At 40.3% G+C, this 24,935-nt stretch overlaps 1 protein-coding gene across 4 annotated transcripts in view; it reads right to left on the bottom strand.

Moving 5' to 3' along the window:
* Nucleotides 1-24,935, bottom strand: part of CERS6 (ceramide synthase 6) — a 309,186-nt gene that overhangs the window by 56,925 nt on the left and 227,326 nt on the right. For all 4 annotated transcript variants that reach the window (XM_045868678.2, XM_064586648.1, XM_045868679.3 and 1 more), the window contains exons 5-6: nt 20,248-20,298; nt 15,829-15,921 (exon numbers count right to left, since the gene is read on the bottom strand). In XM_045868678.2, the coding sequence (XP_045724634.1) occupies nt 15,829-15,921; nt 20,248-20,298 (144 nt within the window). The remainder of the gene's footprint in view (nt 1-15,828; nt 15,922-20,247; nt 20,299-24,935) is intronic.

The raw sequence follows: 24,935 nt of genomic DNA, 5'->3' as shown, positions 1-24,935 counted from the left end.
GTCAATTTATAGGGTTTTTTTTCATTTTTTTAATTAACATATATTTTTTGTTTCAGGGGTACAGGTCTATGATTCATCAGTCTTACACAATTCACAGAGCTCACCATAGTACATACCCTCCCCAATGTCCATCACCCAGCCACCCCCTCCCTCCCATCCCCCTCCACTCCAGCAACCCTCAGTTTGTTTCCTGAGATTAAGAGTCTCTTATGGTTTGTCTCCCACTCTGGTTTCGTCTTCTTTCATTTTCCCCTCCTTTCCCCTATGATCCTCTGTCTTGTTTCTCAAATTCCTCATATCAGTGAGATCATATGATACTTGTCTTTCTCTGACTGAAGGTCAGACAATTTAAAAAAATGCATTGCAACTATTTCTCTTCTTTTCAACTAACCTAGTCTCCAAATTCACCATGTTCTATTGATGGTGGATACCACTGTTGGAAAAATCACCTGTCTTCTATCAGTCAATTCCAATTACCTACAGAACTATAGAACCAAATCTTGCAAACTGTTGACCTACAACTATGGTCCTTCCTTCAGAACCACATTCACCGCAGAGTTTTCAGCTCACTGACAGAGAGAAATAATGATCATGCTATTGAATGAGTCTCATGAGTGATTATGTACAGACTCAACTTACCAGTTTTACCTACTTCTGATTTTCTGATGTTCTTGTGGTGTCTAAGATTTTCCTAAATCATTAAAGTTGGACAATACCAAAATTCCTTAGGTATACAATGAAAATTACTCTGATAATGTTTTCTACTGGAAGGTGAAATCTCTCCTCTCCAGGTTCTTATCAAAACTTTATTAGGTTCCAGTACCTGGAGTATCATGTTCTACCAAACAAGAGCTACTTCAATACAATGCATCAAGTGAAACTAACCTACCAAACAATACTTTAAACTGTTTCCTAAACATAAGTAAATGAAAACACACAGCACTTAATCCAATAGTTCAGTGAGTTTATATTTGCCCATGCTCAATACGCAGATTTAAAATCTAACCTGCTGAGTACCTAACCAGAACATTTTCCACATTTCCTATTGTTCAGCCCTGAATGACTGCTCTGGGTTTATTGAAAGAAAACAAGAGTTTTTCTCTGTTTAGTTTAAAAATGAATATAAATTGATTAAAACACTTATGGATGATTAGGACCATTTTATAATTAAGTTTCCTAATTCGTATCTGATATAAATGTCAATAAACAACACAAAGCTCTTAGCAATATAGCAAGCATCCCCTAAATATGAGAGCCTTGTTTTTGAGACAAAGTTTGCTTTGTGAAGATGATTCCTGAATATAAATCCCCTGGTCCTGGAAAACATTTATTACTGAGAGACTCAGAGTTATGCCCATGGCAAAAGACCAATTTTCATTATACAGTCATTATCTGTATGAATATGAAAAAAGCATGAATAATGCATTTTGTCTTTTACATTTCTGCTTCAGAAAGCATTATACCCAACAAAATACCTTCAATAAAAGCCATGCAATCTTTAATGTGTTACCTCTCCTTACCTTGATCCCTTTCTTAAAGTAGGCACTGAATTTGGTCTAAATAACAATTTTCAAATAAATTGTCAACTTGGACCTTATCAATGCAGGGTAAGAACTCCCATCCTCAGGTTTGTTATTGTGGAAAATGACTGGTGTGTGGGTGGACACAGGCCTGGCCACAGGAACCTTAGCATCTTAGGTTGAGAATGTTTTCCTGCATTTTTGGTAGCAGGAGTTAGGCAGAAAGATTGTGATTTCTTCTTGGCACTCACACTGAGGACTGATTCCAAAGACCTTATTCAAAACAGACCAGTCTGGTCACCTGTTTCACTGGTGTTCCCTGCCTCCTGCTGTTCTGCCATATTGTTTCTGGACATCTTCTCAGCCAACATCAAGGGTTCCTTCTATGTTTGCTGCCTTAATATGGACCCTGACCTCAGCCCTCATTCCAGTGCTATTCCTATGATAATTATCAGAGGTGGAAAAAAAAATCAGATGTAGTCTTGACTCAAAGTCAATTAGAATGAGTCTACAGTGAAAGAATTCAAGGAAGAGCCATCTATTTTTAATACCAGAAACTGGTAAGATAATGCTGTTTTTTTCCTCATTACATATTGAATGGCATTTAGAGAACCAGAATAGCCTCTCAGTCTGTTCTGTGTAGCTTCCACAACAGAATTTCCTGGATACATGTAAAATTCCAGCTACCTGGGCTCCATCGCCAAGTGTTGGAATGAGAAATGGCATCCTTACTTCAGTTCTCCAGGGGGATTTCTTGAAAAATAAAATATTAGTGGTGAAAGGTCAGAGGGATCACCCTCATTGAAACATAAGTCTGGTGTTCTGTATGATGGAACTCCCTTTGCAATGATTGGGATGCAAAGACTCTTAGAAATAATGCTCTGTCTCCAGGAAGCACCAGAAATTCATTCATCTTGATGTACAAGTTTTAATGAAAGCAAAATTAACTCATTTCTCATTAGGGGAAAAAAAACCCCATCACAAACAGTAAGAAACTTGTTGTCTAAATTCCCATTTGCTGGATAAAGTACTCATAATTTCATAGAGTTTCTTTTGGGAATAATCTTTGCAACAAATAAAGCAAAACACTGGTGAACCTTCTGAAAAAAGAAATAAGAAGACCAAGATTTTAAGTGATAGCTGATTTAGATGTGCATGGATAGTGAAGAATATGAAATATTTCTAAAGTGCAAGGCAAAGAAAAGACTCTTCCTTCTCAGATGCAAATGACATGTATTAGCTTTCCTGAATTTAACAAATGAAATTAACAAATATAATAAACTTATAATAGAAAATTACCTGAATAGAAATCAGGTAATTATCACCAGGTTACCCTTTTAACAGATTTTCAAATTCTCTAAGGAAACAGAAGGACAACATTATAACTTTTCTTTCTTTTTTTTTTTTTTTTTGAGAGAGAGAATGGAGAGGGAGGGGCTGAGGGAAAGAGAGAATCTTAAGCAGGTTTCCTGCTCAGCCCAGAGCGGGACACAGGGCTCGATCTCACAACTCTGAGATCTTGACCTGAGCCAAAACCAAGAGTCGGGTGCTTAACAGACTGAGCCACCGGGGGCAGCCGGGCAACATTGTAATTTAAAACTGGTTTCATTGTATGGCAACTGCAACAACAGTTGAAATCTCTCAGGTCTATCTGCTTTGTTTTGCTTTGTTTTAAATAGTTTTTTTTTTTATTTGAACCTTCAAGGTACCTAGAAAGTTGTGTGACTTTTGACAGAATAACATGTTATTTTTTATAGAGATCAATAACACACTGTCTTCCTATCTCTTCACTTGGGATTTTGCAACCTGAGGGTAAAACTCAGAAAGCTTGGAGAAGCACAGTTGTGCAAGAAGTGGACTTCTAGCACATAACTTGGCAATGTGCAGGGGAGAGCGGCCACACGGGTTCCATCCCCACCACAGCTCAGATGCACAGATGGAGGTGGAATCTGTGGATCTCAGACAAAACCTACATATGGCAAGAAAATCATAGGTACTTTTTCCTTTGAGGGAATAGGAAAATAGGTTCTCAACCTTTGGCTATAGCTAAAGTTCTGATTTACAGCATGAATATATAAAAAAAAAACTTTTAAAAAGCTGAGAAACAAGAGACTAAAAAACCATCTAGCCATGCATGGTGTGAAAAGTTCACAAAGTGTTTTTAAAAATGTCAACCTTTGGGTATCTGCAGTTTCCCTCAGTTTATTTGGTTATTTTATTTTTAGCTGGCCTCAAATGTTGGTGTACTATAAAGAGAACTGGTTAAATGTGCCATTATAAAAAAAGATATTTCAAATAACAAAGCTGTTCAAAAACTGTAACTTGAATTCACTGTCATTCTCATGGAGAGTCTAGTCATGCTAGGGTAAATATTCACGGGAAAATTTGGGAAGGGATAAAAAAGTGTGATTGATTTGAGAAATATTTGTTCAATTATAAAGTGGAGTAGTTCTCACAAAAATTACTCGGTTACCCTTCTCTAAAATTCAATCCATGAATAAAACTTCATTTACACTAAATCTACAGTCACGTTTATTTCAACACTTTTTTTTCCAATAGACTAGACTTTTCCAACTTTGGACTAAATATATACAGATTGAGGTCTTTGCGGGAGATAACTGTCACATACAGACATCATTCTAAAAACAAGTTGTGTGCCAAGAAATTGATTAAAGACATCTAAATTTACTGTTGTTACTATCAAAATGTTTGAAAAAATATGTACTGATGTGATTTAAGTATCTCTACTAGCCATTCTCAAATCTGACACCCTAACTATTCAGCAAATATGTACATCTAGGCCACTCTAGTTTAAAGCAGAGAATGGCACAATATGGCTTCCAAGCCAAATCTGGCCTCCAAATGGAGATATTTTTGCCAATAAAGTTTTATTAGAACACTGTCACATTCGTTTAACCAATGTCTATGGCAGTGTTCTTCTTCTTTTTTTTTTTTTTTAAAGATTTTATTTATTTATTTGAGAAAGAGAATGAGAGAGAGCACATGAGAGGGGGGAGGGTCAGAGGGAGAAGCAGACTCCCTGCTGAGCAGGGAGCCCGATGCGGGACTCGATCCCGGGACTCCAGGATCGTGACCTGAGCTGAAGGCAGTCGCCCAACCGACTGAGCCACCCAGGCGCCCCTGGCAGTGTTCTTCTTACAGCTGAGTACCTGCAACAGAGACTGTGCGGCCTGCGAGCTCAAAATATTTACTATCTGGCCCTTCAGAGGAATGTCTGATGGCCCCTGCCTTGGAGCCACGTCGAAGGACCTATTTTGGGAAACTTACGTCACGTTATCTGAGATGTGACAATTGCATAGTGTCATGTCCAACTTCGTCACATTTTCTTCAGATAAAGGATGTAGTATGAGAGATTTAATTTTCTTAGGTGTTCTGAAGTAATCCATAAGATATTACTCTTAAAATTCAGATAAACTATTATAAAGAGTTTTGGCAGATATCGCTACTAAAATTCTCACGATAAATTACAACTACAACTTCAAGAAAATTTGAAGATCAAGAAATTTTTTCACCAGTTTTTGAAACAAAAGCTGTCTGTCCAGAGGCAGTATTACTTTCCCTAAAGCTAGATGTGCTATTACTTTATAGCTTCTGGGAATATATATAAAGTGAAATTAAGACCGCTGTCTAAGCAGTGTTTACCCAATCTGTCTCCTGTGTAACATTTATGGTACCATTTCAAGATCAAGAACCCATAATCTTGTCTCCATGAATTATTTAGTTAATATTTAATCTTTAATTGATTTTATTACTGTGGAAAAGAATACAATAAAATTTTATTTGTACAACAGAAAACAGTAAGATAGTGCCCCTAATCCCTTCCAGTGTGCCTGGCCAGGGAGCAGAACATGAATTTGCAACTCCCTGGAGTCCTCCTTCATGCTTTCCTTTCCTTTCCCCGGCAAGAGAACACTCTCCAAATACACTATGCTTTCAAGTGACATAGATATTTTTCTTAATTATATACACACACGGTTTTTTTTCTCATTGAATTTTGGGTCTTCAGAAATTTTCATCACTAGCAGTTCTTGCCACATACCAAGTACTTGGAGTTGGAGGCCTTTTATATACGCCTTCTGAGCTCTGTTTAAATTACACGTGGCCCAGTCACACTAACTTGTACAGCTTTTAATGCTAGGAGGGTCACTTCTGAGACATTTTAAATATACTCGATATAAGAATCTTAAGTGGTGCACAGGTTACAGACTTTATTCTCTCTTTTCTCTCTCTCAATATCCCTGAGGACAAAAGCAATGGCAACACTTAATGATATCAAGTAAACCCATTCAGGCTGAAAACATCCAGAATGATCAGTAGGGGGCGGACTGTGCTCAAGTAAAATCAGAAACATCCCAAGACTCAAAAACCATCACCTTCATATTTACAGCAAAGCCCTTGAGGCTCAAATGACAATGGGCAATCAAGGACTCAATTTTGTGCTTTAGATGAAGATGAAAAATGTCTCCTTCAGGTCAACCAAGTTGGGACGATGCTGTAAATTGTCAGAAGGGGTTCATAGGAACTCTTACTGTTCCCATGGGCCTTATCTCTTGTCTTCTAACTCCTCATCCCTTCAGCTGCCTGAGCTCCCCACTCTTCTTCACAAATAGCCAGAACTCTGCCAGCAGAATTCACCTGTCGAACTTCTTGCCCCATGCAGGCTCTGGCCATGCAGGTTTTTTTCTGGCTGGAACCCTGGTATTTTCCCTTCTCTTCTCCAAGCCCCACTCCACTTTGACTACCTGGTGAACTCCTATCTACCTTCCAATAATGCCTACTAATTCTCAAGCTCCATAGGCTCTGACACTGTGATTTAGTCACATAAAGCAAGTACTATCAGAACTGCATTTTATAAAGAAACTGAGGCACAGAGATGCAAGGTAATTATTCCAAAGTCACACAGTAAGAACAGGCTAGAGCCAGATCTGAATTCGGTTGTGTGTGACTCCAGAGCCCAGGCTCCTAACTACACGGTAGGTTGCTGCTCAGAAACAAACGTGAGAAATGACAACTGTGAGGAAGGGCGTCGTAGAGAGATGACACTTCTGAAAACATATAGATGTGAGAGACTAACACACAGAATACGGTCCCGATCCAGAAGGCAGGAAGAGAAGGGGATCACGAGCAAAGATACAGGGTTAGCCATGAGTGGAAAGGGCGCCCCTTCTTAGGAGGCCAAAATTAAGGATGTGGGAATGGGTCCGTTGGTATTTATGGGGAGAGAAACAGAGGGAATTTATGGAGTCAGGGGCAGAGTTAGAGCTATGATAAACCGAAGTGGGTGTTTTCTCAAGACCCCTGGGATGACTTGAGAGAAACTCCCCAGAGGAAGCTGAATGACTGGACCTCCCAAATGAAAGTGGAATCTTCCAAGTGCCAATGGCACCTCCCGTGAGTGGGTGGGACTCCAGAGGCCTGAGACTTAAAGACCCAGAGCCCTAGACCAGCAGCACCGCGTAGATCCTGGGGTGTGGGTCTCTCTGCAATGCAGCAATGCCGTGGCCCTTTGCACGGCACTGGAAGAAGAGGCTCCTGGCCATCCCCATCCTGCACTGCGGTCAGCGGTACATGCTGCTGCCGTGCCCCAGGACTGCCCAGTGCCCAGGAGTTGGGATGTGACATCTAAAGAGGCTTAAGAGCCCTCCTCCCGCAAGGCACTTGGGAGTCTGATTGCCAGATGAAGCTGCTAGTTAAGGCAGCCTTTGAATAAAATCCTGTACAATCGCCCCATAAAACATATTTCTTTCCCAGGCAACACTGTTCCATTGTTCTCTCATCAGCCTGCACACAGCAGTGGGCTGCAATGTTCTGATCACAGGTGGTAGCTTATTAAAATCAGCTGTCTCTCCTTCCCTTCTAGTCTGAAGACACCGTAGTGAGAAAGGAACAGGAGCAAGGCCTAAGAGTCAGGGATATCTGCCTCAGAGCTTGGAAGGCAGGATGTTGCTACTCCATTCAGAAGCGGAAACACAAAAGAGCAACCCTGCACGTCTGTGAAGGAGGCATCAGGTGGCCTGCCCGACTGTGTCTCCAAGGAGCAGCTCTGAGGTGACATGGAGAGAGAGTACCATGTCGCGCTCCACCCCTCTTGGGATCATCAGGTGTCCTCTGGCATGATTTTAGCTTTGCAAACAAAGAAAGGACACACTGATGCCAACCCGGGTCCTTGAAGTCCTATCTCTAGAAAATACTTAAATAATCTACGCCAGCAGTTCTTGCAGGTTTTGGTCTCAGAACGCCTTTATATCTTTAAAAAACCACTGAGGACATCAAAAAGTGTTTGTTGATGTGGGCTATATATCTCTTAGTCTTTGCCACATTAGACATTAAAACTGAGAAATTTGAAAAGCATTTATTAATTTAAGTAAAATCTATGACATGTTAATGAACATAAATATTTTCCTGAAAAATAACCATATTTTCCAAAATAAAAAAAAAATGGTGAGGAGAGTGGCAATGTTTTACGTTATTGCAAATCTCCTTGATGTCTGGCTTAAGACAGGAGAGTTGGATTCTCATTAACTGTCATTACATTCAAACTTTTTTTTTTTTTAAGATTTTTATTTATTTATTTGACAGAGACACAGCGAGAGAGGGAACACAAGCAGGGGGAGTGGGAGAGGGAGAAGCAGGCTCCCCGCAGAGCAGGGAGCCCGATGCGGGACTCGATCCCAGGACCCTGGGATCATGACCTGAGCCAAAGGCAGTCACTTAATCAACTGAGCCACCCAGGTGCCCCTACATTCAAACATTTATCCTAAGTTATTCCGGTTGAAGTATATAAAGAAAATCTAGTACCAAACAGTTGGAAAAGGGAGAAATATCTTAATAGTCTTTTCAGATAGTTATGAATATTCTTCTTTGATATTGTACCAAAATTTGACAAGTGGGATATTCTTAAAGGTTAGGTGCAATGTAGAATCTAAAACAGTATCAATACCCTTTTCATATTCTTTTATATTTAAGTCCTTTGGTTTGTCTTGACCTTTGAATGGATCTTTTACTCATGTATGACTTTGTAGCATCATGCATTAGTCATCTGGAAAATATTGGTTCACTGAGTCAATTAGTTTTAAAAATCACTTTTATTAATATCCCTACCAAACTCATCAGATAAGTCTTTATGGATTGAGATGCTATCAAGCTCTCACTGGTGGACAGGATTCTTTCAAAAATCTAATTTTTGCTCGAAGGCCTGAGTTTTATCACTGACAACAAATAATGTCAATTTTTTTCTTAAAACAGCTCGGCAAAGTCACTTTTGCACTTTCCAAAAAAAAAGTGACTACCAAATATACAAGTTGGAATAACCACAGTTTGTCAGTCATTCTTCCAAGTAAAAATGAGATTTACGGGAGAAAAAAAGCAGCTTGTTCAGCTGACAACCCAAAGCACTAAGTGCACATGCTTTTTCTTGAGACAGTATTGGACACTGTCAGGCAGCGAAAGTTCTTTATGCCTACTTCCCATTTTATCACACAAGATATTTTTAAGTATATACTCAAGAATAGAGAGTTAATAAAATTAACACTTTTTAATTCTTCATCAAGAACATTCTTAACTGAAACTGCCATTTTTTTCTTCCTGTAAGCATGTAGCAGTTAAGAATATGACTACTAGTACGGTTTGGGGCCACTTCCTACAACTTTGCCCACTATCACTTCTGGACTATGATATCAATTTCAACACAGTCAGGAAGGCAAATGTCATCTTAGTATTATTATGGAAACAGTTTTCACCTTGCAGACCTCCATGGGCCCAAAGACTATACTCTGAGAACTGCTGATCTCGAAAAATTATTTCCAAATATCGTTCAAGGAAATGATAATTAGCCATATTATTAATAATAGCTTCACTAGTCAGGATAAACTAGATTACGTGTCAAAAACAAAGCCCTTAAAACCTCAGTGGTTTAAAACAAAAGCTTATTTCTTATTCACTGCATGTCACCTTGGGCAGGGAAGGGGGCTGGTACTCTGCTCACCACAGTCACTCAGGGACCCAGGCTAATGGAGCAGTTTCCATCTCAAATGTTACCCATCACGATACTACAGGGGCTAAGAGACACTAGAAGGTCTCACCAGTGATTAAATACCTCAAAGTGACTCAAGTCAGTTTTGTTCCCAGCCTACCAGTCACCTGGCCCCATCCAACCGCAAGAGGGGACATGGCTGAGTAGTACAATCCTACAAGTGCCTAGGGATAGAGAGGTGGCAATATTTGGTGAACTAAGGGGCGCCTGGGTGGCTCAGTCAGTTAAGCGGCTGCCTTGGGCTCAGGTCATAATCCCAGAGTCCTGGGATCAAGCCCGGCATCAGGCTCCCTGCTCAGCAGGGAGTCTGCTTTTCCCTCTCTCTCTGCCTGCCGCTCTGCCTACTTGTGCTCTCTCTGTCAAATTAAAAAAAAAAAATCTTAAAAAATAAAAATAAAAAAATATTTGATGAACCAAGTTAATTACCACAGTGATATCTAATATTTATTGAGCATTTATTATGTGCCAGGCACTGTTCAAAGAGCATGTATTATTTATTTTTGCTCACAAAACCCCCATGAGTTAGATTACATGAACTCCATTCTTTGGATCAGGGAACCAAAGCACAAAAAAGTAAAGTACTGTGCTCAAGGTCATTCCACATTAGGAGTGGTGCTGAGCAGGCAGATGGACTTCAGAGCCCAAGCCTTTAAACTTCTAAGCCAAAATGCCCATAATTGTTCCCGAGTCTAGAACAAACTGAGAAAAATAATAACTTTTTCATAAAGATAAATTTAAAGAATTGTCCTTTATTACAAGGTGTCCTTTCTCCTTTAAAATGTTAAAATTTCTCTTCCTTTATGAATTGAGGGTGATAAGTAGCAGGTGCTTTTAAAATTTCCTTACTAGGCAAAGTAAAAGGTTGGCAACCTTAAGTTAGTTCTTCTTCCTAATTATTTTTGTTAATTTTAATTGATCAAAAATATAATAATTTGTGACCACTGGCTTTGGGGGTTTTTGTTTGTTGGCTGGGTTTAGCGCTATGTGTTGACTGAACCAAATTTCGGTCATTATGTGCTAGGTAATGTTCTAAGCTCTATTCATCAAGCATTGTACCAGATAGTTTTCGTGGATATTATCTCATTTAATTCCCTGCCATCCTGCTTCCTTATAAGGGAGATTATTGCACGCATTTTCTTTCACCTTAAAACTAACTGAGGCAGGAAAGATCTGGAGCGTGGCAAGCCCCTACTCGCAGCAATGGGTGCAGAAGTTACCAGAGAGCAAACACAAGCCCATCAGTAAGTTTCTTGCTAAACTTAATCATCATACCTCTCTGTTAGGAATCTTTTCCAGGATGTAGTTTTTCTCTCAGGTTAAAGACCAAAAGAGCAACAAGCTGATTTCACCAGCTGGGCCCTGGAACTTGGCCATGGATGATTTCCTACAAGGACTCCGAAAACGAGCAGCATTTATTGGCCAAGGGCCCAGGCTTTCAAGCCAAACAGCAGCTTAGTTAAAAGGGACATAGGGCTTAGACACGAGCAAGCTCTTCTGAGCTCCAACACATTTATTAGTTTCTCTTGGAAAATTTAGATGTGCAGGAGAAAAACTCATTGCGAACAGGTGCTAAAGAACAGAATTTTAATAAAAATTAAGCCTTGGGATATAAAAGATGTTTCCAATAATGGTGAATACTGAGAATATACCTGTTGTTTTAATAAGATACCTTAACAATTTTGTTCTTACAGAAGAAGGAAGGAAAATAGGAAGGAAGGGAAGCAGAGACCAATGAAGGGAAGAAAGAAAAAGGTAAGTACGTAAAATCCTCAAAATATCATGGTAGCACATAAGAGAATATCTAAATTATAACTCCATTATACCAAATGACTACATCTGGGCTTGTCCTTTCATTCCAGGAAGGTTAATAATAATATATCTCATCACTCACCATAAGTACCAACCCTGGAAAGGATCAAGAGAGAGGCATTTTAAACACCAGATTCTATTTGGGAACAGAGCAACTAAGAAAAAAAAAAAAGGTTGGCAATAGGAGGACACTTCTAGAGAAAAAGCGTTTATGAATATAAAAGCCATTTTACAAAGACTCATAAACTTATTAAGTCACAGAAAATGACTTCGAAACCTCACTTCAGTTATTGATTTTAACAGTCTCAGGCATGCATTCAATGTTTATAAATCCCGGCCCCTACTTGAAATGGCCATTCAAGTTCATTGTCATTTAATAGGGAAACTAAAGAAACATTCTTTATAACTTTCTATTCATAACCCTATGAAAAGCCTTCCATATTGTGTTGTCAATGGGTGTCTTCAAACAGCTCTGTTTCATAATGAGGAGGCAGGCTGTTGTTACAGGGTTTAGTTAATAGCTGGTAGTGCTAATACAAGACAGGGAATGTATTTGGCAGCCAGGATATTGGATTAATCCTCGTTGATGGATGGAACAGCAGCTCCTCTAAGCACTAGAGCAAGGGACAAGGAGCAATGAAGGACCTGCAGTGATAGTCAGCAAGATGCAAAGGAGAAAAGTGAGAGCTATGATTCACTAAAGAGCGATGGCAACAGAGAAAAAGGCCTTCCTCATTAAAACCTGTGCTGAGTAATACACAGGCCTGGTGGTGGCTAACTTCTCACTCTGTGCAAGAAAGAAGAATAAACCAACTGCACCAAGAATGTACAAAGGTACTCTGACCAGCTGAAGAAGGGAGAGGTGCCAGATGTCTGAAACAAGCTATTGGTGTTGAGTAAGAAAAAAAAATGGAGACTTCATTGCTAAACACTGACAGTATGTACAGGCCTGAGATCAAGTCCATGAACTTCACTGTAAAATTACCCTCTTCATACATAGGTGGTTTCCACACTGATGCAAGATATATTAAAACCATACAAAATGATATATTTCAACCCTTGAAAACCATCCCCTTATGATAACTTTTAGATAATGGTCACTTGACTTAAAACAATGAAGACTCTATGAGTCCTCTTGGCTCACAGAAAACACACATTAAATGCACGTTGAGAAAGTTCAAGCAAATGGAAGGGGTTTGGTGACTTTGGGTATAGCAATGTCTCGCTGGGACTAGGCTCCTAGGAGCCAAGTACAGTTATAGTCTTGCTTTTATTAATCTATTTGACTCTAGATGGCTCACCTAATTCTCACTAAGCAAAAGAGAAACCAATAAAATGGCAAAGAGCTGCAAAAGGCTACTACCTCTAATGTCAGGAGCATGGCAAGGCAAGATAATGCAAGAACTGTTTACATGTCTAATCTCAGACTGAATCACAGGAACTTGCTGGGTAAATTTGGGCTCTAATTCATTCCCACACAGCATAACCTTGAAAATTCTACATAGACTCACTGTATATCAATTTTCCCAGCTACAAAATGGGAAAATACTCAAACCTCCTTTTTTATGCAAGTTTTTTCTGTAGCGACCTGGAAAAAAGTGCTCCTCTAAAGAAAACCAAATGCATATTACTCAGCCTTATAAAGGAAGGACATTCTGACACAGGCTACAGCATGGATGATCCCGACGATATCATGCTAAGCGAGAGAAGTCAGCCACAAAATGACAAATATTGTAGGATTCCACTTATATGAGGTACCTAAAGTAGTCAAATTCATAGAGACAGAGAGCAGAATGGTGGCAGCCAGGGGCCAGCGGAGGGGACAATGGGGGAATTATTGCTTAATGGGTACAGAGTTTCAGTTGTACAAGACGGAAAGAGTTCTGGAAACTGGTTGCACAACAATGTGAATGTGTGTAATACTTCTGAACTGCACACTTCAAATGGTTAGGATGGTACAATTTTATGTGTTGTATTTTTACTACAATTAAAGGTTTAAAAAATAAATAAGTAAAATGCACAATAAGCCTAGCACCGTGCCTACCACAGAGGACATGATCAGTCTACAAGTACTAGGTACAGGAATGAAGAAGACTCTTCATGTAAGACAGATGAGATCTAATCGGATTGGCCTACCACCACCAAGGGACCTTTAAATATTTCCAGAAAGTGACTCAGCATGGTACAACGAGGAAGGAACCGCAAATGATAGTTGTCAATGAGTTATCTGCTCTGCCAAGCTCTAGCCCTCAGAGGGACCATCCCCTTCTGAGAATCAAACAATAAACATCTCACTCAGGCTGTGCAGCCACACAAGGTAAGGAAAGCCAGCTTTGTGCTGGTCGAGAGAGCCTCTGCTGGAGGAGAGTGGCAGGCATGCCCCTGGGGAAAGGGGCTGCAGGTACTAGGGCCACAGACTCATATGTGTTCTTCCGCAGCCACTTGGATACCACTTTGTAATTTAGCAGCTTACGATCTAACCAAGGAAGTTACAGCGTTCCAGTTCTGTGCTCCTTGACAACACATAGTTCTGTTTCCAGAGGAGTTTGGAAGATATCCATTAGTAAGTCAGAAGACATTCTGATGAGTTCATTTATTCACTCACCCTAAACTTACTGATCCCCATCACCAGCAGGTACATTGATGGCCATGGTACAAAGATAAACATATCTTGCTCTTTTGCCCTTCAAGTCTAGGGAAGGGACAGAGGAAGGCCACCAGGTCACAGAGTTCATTTAGGAATGTCATATTTTCATGACGTATTTTGACGTTAGATAGCTCTAATTAAGGAAAAACTCATTCCGTGGGGCTGGGACACTGAGAGCTTACTCTCTCCCAGGGGCTACCAATACAGTTAAAAAATAGAATATGTACACATTGGGCACTTGTAAACTAAACCCATAGGAAGGAGTGGTCAAAAATCCTGGAGGAATTGAATTAGCCTTCAAAGAAGAGATTACTTTTGGACTAGGTCGGGTTTGGGAGGAGGGAAATAGGATATATTCTAATCAAGGTAAGGTCTTGTAAAAAAACAAAGGTGCATGAAAAAAAAATTATGTCTGAACAGTGATGAGAAGATGCTAGGACATACGTGTGTGTCAGAGGGGGAGGCTGGGGGAGGGGTAGGGGGGATGAGACTGGAGAAGTAGCTTTGAATCATGTTAACAACCCTGAATATTACTCCAAGGAGTCTGGCTTTGTCTTGAAGGTTTTAGAAATATAACTCTTAGGTGGCAGGTAGGCAAGAATGGCTACTCAGATAGGAGGACCATTTAAAAGCTATTGGAATAGATTAAGAAAAAGTAGAGATGACTTCAACTAAATGTATCCATGACATTAAGGGTTCAAGTATAAGGAAAAGCAAAGAGAAGAGGAGAGCAAAGGAAAACCCTAGCTCATGGGACTGTCGGTTACAAGGATTACTGGGAGAAGCACAAGACTAAGGGATGATCGTGTCTTCAGTTAGAAATACTTTGCATGTAAGATTCAGTTTCCTCATTCATAAAATGAGGATAAATAATAAATGATCCAACTGGATTTTGGAGTTGATGGGAGGATTAAATGATAAAACAAATACAAAGAACATATTACTATTACTTACGCCTAGATTTGTGGAAGTACAGACCTGGAGAGAACCCAGGGCCGAAGAGAAACATTTGGGAGCTCTTGGCACATGAGTTATGGTTGGTGGTGCTAAAGGTTATAAGCTTGATCATCCCAGGAGATGATGTTCTGTCATCTAGGACTAGACCCTGTGCACACAAATGAGCAGCACATGAGGCACTAGGCTGGAGGCCAGCAAAGACGACTTTGAAGGAATGATCCAAATATGGGAATCTGGAGAAAATGGTATGATGGAAAAATTATAAGCAGTAAATAGCCAGAAGTGCCTATTCTTCCCAGAAGCTGGTAGGATGAGAGCTGGAAGGGTTCGGTCTGAGGAGTTCAAGAGCACCCCCAGCAAAAGCCAGTCCAGTGAAGGGGACGGGTGGAGGCTGATCACAGTTCATGTAGCAAAGTTGTATCTGCATGATGTATTTGGACACTAGATAATTCTAATTAAGGAAGAACTCATTCGTGGGGCTGGAACACTGAGAATTTACTCTCTCCCAGGGGCTACAAATACAATTTTTCTTCTTTATTTAATTTGAGGAACAGAGGGCCTTGTGAATCAGACTGAGAGAAAATTGCTGTTGTTTGGATTCATGGATACAATTTTTTCACAGAGAAAAGAACACTAGGTTTGGAGGCAGGAGGGAAGAGCCAATGTGAACAAAATATAAAGCCCCACCAACAAAATAGGAAACTTTCTGTGGGAATACAGAAAGCAGTACTAAGCTAGCACTGCCGGAGAATAGAAGTGAGTCCTTCGAGACTCCACACCCATCCGCCAAGGGTCATTAAGGACACACACCTGCAAGCACTTCACCACACAACCACTCTTACCTTTCTTTTGATATCAGTGAACTGGGAAAACATTAAAGACCAATAAAACGACAGCTCCAGGATATAATAGTAGTGAAGGTCAGTTGTGAGTGGCTGAGGATCAAAGAAAAAAAAGGAAAGATTAACAGTTAATAGGAAACCAATTAGTGTCCCAAACATCTCAAGCTCAGGGCTGAAAAGTGACACGGTCTTACGCCTCTACAGATTCCAGCCCCATTCTCTCTGTGGAGAAGAAGGGCTCTGAAGCATGCCTCTAATCCGCAGCTTGATGGCATTAAGTTTTGTTTCATCCCCAACCAAAAAAGTGTCAGTGAGTATGAACATTTGGTACCCAAGTCACTATTTATTTTAACAACAGGATTTATGATGGTTCCTTGAGATAAGTATCTGTAAGATTCCTCAGCAACCTGAAAAAAAAAAAAAAAACAAAAAACCCCACATACACAAAAAGAATAACCCTGGAAAGTGCCGGGAGATTCCATTGTACAGGGGCAAGGGAGGTAGGTGATAGAAACTGGGGTGCCAGATGGGTCACGGAGGCAGAGTTTCAAGTTCTGCATTAATCAGAGCTTTCTTGTTATTAGGAAATGTTCTGTACATTGCAAATATCAGAAAAGATAATTCAAAAATATTTATTAAAAGACACAGGGACAAGGAAGCTGCCAAGAAATACCAGGCTAGGCCCCCAGCCAGGAAATCTGAGATCAAGTCTCAGCTCCATAGCTCAGTAGGTATACAATTTGGGCCTTAATTTACTTTTTGTAAAATGGAGGTGACACTGCTCTATCTGCCTCAGAGGTCCAGGAATGGGGATAGGCTCAGAGAGGCAGTAGAAGTCAGGAATATTTATTTTGTTTACTGAGCTATAATGAAATGTCTTACTTTACTAGAATGAATAAAAGACCTTTGAAATGCATCACCTCCATGTTACCCACAAGGTAACAGTATATACAGTAACTACAATGGAAACTTTAATGTTCTGTGAACCAATAGCAGCGTAACAAATTACTTTCACGAGAAGCTGGCACTCACTTAACTACTAATTCTACCAACTTTATGCATTGGCACTAAAGAAAACAGCTGTCCCTCCCACTGATCTTTGGCAACAGTGAGGGGACAGGATACTGTCTCAATAGCCATCCCAAGCTCTGAGAGACAATGAGCATCAGTGTGTTTATCAAACTCAGCACCACCCTGGAGAGAATATATTTTCCACTGAATTGTCCTTTTAAAATTTGCAGGCATTAGCAATAAGGGATGGGTATTCAGGTCGGGCATATGGCAGCAATGAATCTAGAAAATAGGGCACTGGCTTCAGGACCCTTGGAGCCAAGGTTAAATTTCAGTTTTAATGAGAGTTCCGGCACCACCACCTGGGAAAAGCCACGGAGGCCTATGAAGACAAGTGAGAGTACATCCAGAAACCACAGTGTTCATAAGAGAGCATCATCATATTACAAAACTACCATACCCATGGAGTGCTCTGCAGCTGACAAAGCTTACCTGCATGTTAATTTCTTTGACTCTCATAAAAATCCTACCAAATTAGTACCATCATTTTCTAGATGGTATAGTTGACAGGCAATTGCCATCAGTTAGTTTGGGGTGAAAGGTCAATCACAGGTCTTCCAGCTAGTGAAGCTCTGTGACTACCATGTTAGGGCTTCTCATTCCCAACTCTTCATGACAAACTAAACAGGCCCAGCTAAAGACCACTTTCCATTATTTTAAACTTAAAATATACACATGTATATAAAAATCATCATACAATAAATTACATATATGCTCATACACAAGGAGCAGTGAGTCCTTAATAAAATTGCAACAGACCACTATTCTCATCTAAATATATGTCCAATTATTTAATATACATGCTAAAGACATAATAAATATACTTCATCAGCATGATCTGTCTTTTTAAAAGTACCCTTAAGGCCTGAGACTGACTCTGAACTATAATCTATATATTTATGGAGACATAGCTACCCACAATGCACTTTAATTACATGCATAATAATTACATGCTGTTTAATTTTTTTTCCCACACACACAAAAAGAAAGAGCTGATTTTTTTTTTTATTAGAATACGGAGTTTATCAAAGATGACCACTATTCCTATAAGAGATCATGAATTGGTCCTAGATTTTGGGGGCTAATGTCAAATTATTCATTTATAAGCAATGATGACTTATCAGCAGAAGACAATCTTGATCTGAATCCCCACACGCAGTATCTTTCCTTCTATTCTAATGATGTTTCTTATTTTTATTTTTTATTTTGTCATTATTTTTTAAAGATTTTATTTATTTATTTGAGAGAGAAAGAGTGCAGAGCGAGAGCAAGAGAGAGACAGAGCACGAGCAGGGGGAAAGGCAGAGGGAGAAGCAGGCTCCCCATGGAGCAGGGAGCCCGATGCGGGGCTCGATCCCAGGACCCTGGGATCATGACCTGAGCCGAAGGCAGACGCTTAACCGACTGAGCCACCCAGGCACCCCTATTTTATTATTTTTTAAAGATTTATTTTATTTTATTTTATTTTTAAGTAATCTCTATAACCAATGTGGGACTCAAACGTACAACCCCGAAATCAAGAGTCACGTGTTCTACCAACTGAGTCAGGCAGGCGTCCCAATGTTTCTTATTTTTTTATTTTTTTAATTTTTTTTAAAGATTTTATTTATTTATTTGAGAGAGAGAGACAGAGAGAGAGCATGAGAGGGGGGAGGGTCGGGAGGGTCAGAGGGAGAAGCAGGCTCCCTGCCGAGCAGGAAGCCCGATGTGGGGCTCGATCCCGGGACTCCAGGATCATGACCTGAGCTGAAGGCAGTCGCTTAACCAACTGAGCCACTCAGGCGCCCTCAATGTTTCTTATTTTTAAACATAACTATGTACCAGACCCTCAAAATTTCATGTTAAATCTCTAGTTTTGTCTGTGAAACAGTCAGCAACTACAATTTTGGGCCACTGCTCCAGCAACTAATTATCTCAGAAAAAAGCAATTCCTTAGCTCCAGCCATAAATGTGAAAGTTATTTCAGACTATGTTATCGTTATAAGGAAGAGTGAGTATTACATTTCCTGTGACATCTGTCTCAGTGTTGTTCATATGACAGAATTTACCTCATAAATGCAGTGCATTAGGGCAGCTACCACATCAAAGCAAGTTACAGTTTCTAGAAGGCTTGACGTACTTCTATAAATAGAATTCTAGCTATATTCGGATTTTTCTACTCAGTATACCATTACAGGACACAAAGAGAGGTGTAATGACAATATCCCAAGTATTTAAGATAGTAAAACAGCAGTTGAGCCTGAGAATTGCAATCGTGCACAGTAAGTGATTGGTTTCGACGTTGCTTCAGTCTCCATCAGAATGCCCTGGAAAGCTCAGCTTTCTCTAACCATGTCATATTGCTTGTTTACATTCTTTTCTAATCTGAATAAACTACATGAAAGAGATGGAAATGCAAACTGGAACTCCATTTCAATGTGTCCCTAGCCCTGAACCAGCCCAAGATGTTTCCAAAACCAGTCCCTAGCCTGTTGCAACGCTGAGTGTAACAGAGAAGATACAGAGCATGCTTGCTCCCCAGTAACTTTATGCATACCAAAAAGACCAAATGCCTCTAAAAAGGCAACCCAAGGAATGGCAGTCAAAGTAAAAAATCCAAGGTGCCTATCATAATGTATGTCTCTTTACCACCAAAATACATTGCTGCATTTGATTTTCTTACGTAATATATCCCAATTAAACTAGAAATTCTATAAAATTTTCAGTTAAGAAATTACTAGAAAAGACCCAGCTACAATATTCAGATAGTAACTGATCTGAGGAACATAACACATGCTAATGTTATTGAATTCATGGACAGAGGCAAAGGTATGTCGGGGGTGGGGATCTGAAATGTTCCCTCTCTGGGATATAATTTTCATCTCATTTTTGATGTTGGTTTTAAATCTAGTGTAATGATACAAGCCCCTTTTCCCATGCTCAAGGAAATGGTACTTGATATACATATTTAAAGGTTGCTCTTAAGCCACAAAGCGGCCTGAACTCTGCCTGTCTGCCACAGCCCTACATTTGAGCTTAGCCCGCTTGCTGTCCAGAGAGACCCTTGCTGGTTCAGGTCTTCAGGCTCTCTGCGGTAATCAGACGTAGGTCAGCTGTTAGAAGCAGGAATCCCCCAACTATCGAACTGACCGTATCTTACTCTTCAGCAAATGCACCTTCCAGCTTATTCCATTTGCTAAAGCAATTGAGCTTTGATCCTGAACTTCACTGACAACACAAGCTACTTCCCTTAACTAGGCTAAGTCTGCATCACGCAGCAGGGGTGGGGGCAGGGGCCTGAAACCATGACCCTGACCTACGGAGGATACTCTGCGCGTGTAAAAGACCCAGATGGTAACGTCTCCTTACCTGATAGGGATAGTTGTACCAGCAGTGCCTTGTATTCCACAACCAGGGGGTCTGAAAAAAAATGACAAGCACATTTTACATGTTTTGGAAATGAAGCAGGGTAAGAGATGCTTTTGACAGATGCTTGTCCCCAATGTTTGGGATTTCAATAATCTACCTGTATGAGAACTGAAGGACTTTAACTTGAATTAGGGTATTAAAGCAATTAATATTCCATTATACATGCTCTCTGGGTAATCTTCTAAACTCAACTGGTAGTGACGTAGGAAGACGTTAGGGGCCAAAGCCGACCGCCAAGAAAGAATTCTTGAGACATCTTTGGTGCAAAGGGGTGGTTTTATTAAAGCACAGGGACAGGACCGTGTGCAGGAGGAGCTGCACTGGGGTCATGAGGAGCGGCCCATGATATACCTTCAAGTTGGGAGGGGGTTAGGGATAGCGTAAGTCTCTTAAGGAATTTTGGAAGCAAGGTTTCCAGGACCTTGAGGGGTCTAGCTGTTGTTGGGAAAAGGTCATTTATTACTGTCGAATAAAAACCTTAGTCATGAGACCCTTCAGATGTATACTGGTGGGCCATATACTTGAGGCATGACTGCCAACACAAGGAAGTTTCCAAAAGAATTTTTATATGTAAAAGTAGGATTACAGGATCCTGGGGAAGGGGGGGAACTGGGCTAGGATTGCCTTTTGCCCTTAGCAAAGTGTCAGCATCAGGGCAGTTGAGTCCCTAGAGGAATTGCCACTCTGCCTGTTTCAAGGACTTGTCAGTGGGCTGTAGGTAGTAAGGAAATTTAATATTTTTTCTTCTGCCTTTGTTTCCCACATCAGTAGTATTTCAGGCTACTTCTGCGAGAGAGTCTCCACTGGTGTTTTTTGTATTTTACTGGTTACATGGACACCTTCCTACTATGTAACCAGCCTCTGCAGCAGAGCCTTTTAGGGGTCTCACTTAGCCCGGATGCAAATCATCAATCTCACTATTATCAATAAACAATGCTGACAGTTGGTGCAAACTACTCTGAAACTCCTCCAACCCAACGTTGCAAAGCAACATTCTCAATCAATCCTTTCATGCTTTGATGACCAGTGGTTAAGTAATCAGGCAGGTATACTGATTTCAGTAGAACAGCCCAGACTAATTCCAGGCCTGAGGGAATTAACCCTCACAGCACACTCCACTCCCCAACTCATGGTCAAGGTCTTTTAAAGACAAAACAATCACTTAATTTGACAGCAATCACTTGCCTTACAACACTATAAAATCAAATAGAACAGTTAAGGGTACACACAGATTCCAAACACTTATAGAAAGCAGGGAGAGACTGGTATACATTTAAACAGGCTGCTGAACAATCCAATGATACCAGCACAAACTCTCTCATATTATTATATTAACTTTATAATTCTTTTATATCTCTGACCTACAGTTACCAGCATTTTGCAGTATACATACATCTACATACATTTGGTATGCATCTGTACATTTCTTAGTGAGAAACATCATCTATCCTTAACCCGGCCCATGTTTATGCATCTCAAAATGATAATATTATCATTGAAAGATTCATGTTAGATATATTTATAAGGACTCAACCTCCTTCCTTACCTTGTCCCAGACCCTATGAGATTAAAAGTTGCTGCTGTCTGCAGTAGGATAAGGTACTTGCCTCCCTAAGAGCCATAGGTACCCTGTCACCCCATTATCCTCTTCATCAGCCCTGTACCGATGAGGATGAAGATGATGATGTTAGTATTTGCTCAGACATCCCTACGCCCACACTCTTATTTTTTTTAGGGTTTTTCTCCATGATCTGTTATTTACTTAACCAATTAAAAAGTCGTTTAGCTCAAGACCACCCTATACACTTTTAAAGGCTCTCGCATATGAACTCATTTTATCCTTACAATAGTCAGTAGTATTTGCTTCATTTTATACATAAGTAAAATAAGGCCCTGAGTCCAAATGACTCTCCAGGTTAAACAGCTAGGCAGTCCCAGAGCTGGAACTCAAACTCACACTCTCCGGTCTCACACACAAATGTGACCACTGTGCCCCCTGCCTCTGAGTTAATAAAAACTGAACCTGGCCTTGGCTTAGGGAGCCAGACTGAAATAAAAAGCCACCCTCTGCCCTACACCATTCTCCTTTCATTAAAGCACTACTGGTTTGCCTTCCTTTTTCCTGGCTTTGCCACTGGCCGTACACATCATGTAACCTCATTGCATGTAATATCCTGGGTGCCTGTCTCCTCCGTTTCTCTCACCTATCACCTTGCTGTTTATTACTGACCTACCTCACGGAGGGCTTGTGGGGCTCATATGAGAGAGCACATATACAAATACTTGGGAGGCTTCAAAGTTTAATGTGTTGTTGTCACACAGTCATATAAACACATGTCCTTTGCGGAAGACACAAAAATAATGAAAAATAATGTGTATTTTCATTGCTATTAACATTTCATGTACAGCCCACTTTGGGTCTTTTTTTTCTATTTAATACAGATACAAATATACATAGATTTATTTTGAATCAATAAATTAAACACACATACATACATGTTAAATGTGGGCATGACATACCAAAGTCTATTTTAAAGTATAGTATAAATGATAGTCTTTACCCTTTTTCTGATAAAGCTGGTTATTACTTCAACAATTAGTTGAAAGTCCCAGCGGGGCAGGTTTGGGGGAAAGGTATATCCTATGCATATGTTTATGCCCCCAGCACCTACCCAAGCTGACAGTTTAGCATTCGTTTACTGAATGCTAATGAAAAGGAATACAGAATTAAATGCAAGGCCTATGACAAACCTCGTAGCATTTTTCTGAATTGATCAGTCCCAAGCCTACAGGGCATGTGTGTGCTTGCCTCTAAAGATGCAGTGGGTGTATAGGAATGCCACTGACTTCTGTGCATTGATTTTATATCCTGCCACTTTACTGAATTCCTGTATGAGTTCTAGCCGTTTTGGGGTGGAGTCTTTTTGGTTTTCCACATAAAGTATCACATCATCTGCAAAGAGTGAGAGTTTGACTTCTTCTTTGCCAATTTGGATGCCTTTGATTTCTTTTCGTTGTCTGATTGCTGTGGCTAGGACTTCTAGTACTATGTTGAATAGCAGTGGTGATAGTGGACATCCCTGCCGCGTTCCTGACCTTAGGGGGAAAGCTCTCAGTTTTTCCCCATTGAGAATGATATTCGCTGTAGGTTTTTCATAGATGGCTTTTATGATATTGAGGTATGTACCCTCTATCCCTACACTGTGAAGAGTTTTAATCAAGAAAGGATGCTGTACTTTGTCAAATGCTTTTTCTGCATCTATTGAGAGGATCATATGATTCTTGTTCTTTCTTTTGTTAATGTATTGTATCACGTTGATTGATTTGCGGATGTTGAACCAACCTTGCAGCCCAGGGATAAATCCCACTTGGTTGTGGTGAATAATCCTTTTAATGTACTGTTGGATCCTATTGGCTAGTATTTTGGTGAGAATTTTTGCATCCATGTTCATCAGGGATATTGGTCTGTAATTCTCCTTTTTGATGGGGTCTTTGTCTGGTTTTGGGATCAAGGTAATGCTGGCCTCCAAATGGCCAACAGACACATGAAAAAGTGCTCAATATCACTCGGCATCAGGGAAATCCAAATCAAAACCTCAATGAGATACCACCTCACACCAGTCAGAATGGCTAAAATTAACAAGTCAGGAAACGACAGATGTTGGCGGGGATGTGGAGAAAGGGGAACCCTCCTACACTGTTGGTGGGAATGCAAGCTGGTGCAGCCACTCTGGAAAACTGTATGGAGGTTCCTCAAAAAGTTGAAAATAGAGCTACCATATGATCCAGCAATTGCACTACTGGGTATTTACCCCAAAGATACAAAAGTAGGGATCTGAAGGGGTACGTGCACCCCGATGTTTATAGCAGCAATGTCCACAATAGCCAAACTGTGGAAAGAGCCAAGATGTCCATCGACAGATGAATGGGTAAAGAAGATGTGGTATATATATATATATATATATATATATATATACAATGGAATATTATGCAGCCATCAAAAGGAATGAGATCTTGCCATTTGCAACGACATGGATGGAACTGGAGGGTATTATGTTGAGTGAAATAAGTCAAAGAGAGAAAGACATGTATCATATGATCTCACTGATATAAGGAATTCTTAATTGCAGGAAACAAACTGAGGGTTGCTGCAGTGGGGGGTGGGGTGGGAGGGATGGGGTGACTGGGTGATAGACACTGGGGAGGGTATGTGCTCTGGTAAGCGCTGTGAATTGTGCAAGACTGTTGAATCTCAGATCTGTACCTCTGAAACAAATAATGCAATATATGTTAAGAAAAAAAAGAAAAAGAAGAAGGTAGCGGGAGGGGAAGAATGAAGCGGGGGAAATCGGAGGGGTAGACGAACCATGAGAGACGATGGACTCTGAAAAACAAACAGGGTTCTAGAGGGGAGGGGGGTGGGAGGATGGGTTAGCCTGGTGGTGGGTATTGAGGAGGGCACATTCTGCATGGAGCACTGGGTGTTATGCACAAACAATGAATCATGGAACACTTCATCTAAAACTAATGATGTAATGTATGGGGATTAACATAAGAATAAATAAATTAATTTAAAAAAAAAAAGATGCAGTGGGAATCTCTCCCAATGTGGCCACTCCTTCTAGTCA

This window comes from Mirounga angustirostris, unplaced genomic scaffold (assembly GCF_029215605.1).
Source record: "Mirounga angustirostris isolate CCGP_5_RB_7025 unplaced genomic scaffold, mMirAng1.0.hap1 SCAF_3, whole genome shotgun sequence".
Classification (NCBI taxonomy): Eukaryota; Metazoa; Chordata; class Mammalia; order Carnivora; family Phocidae; genus Mirounga; species Mirounga angustirostris.
Note: the sequence above shows the minus strand (reverse complement) of the source record. Positions and strands in the feature narration are given on the sequence as shown.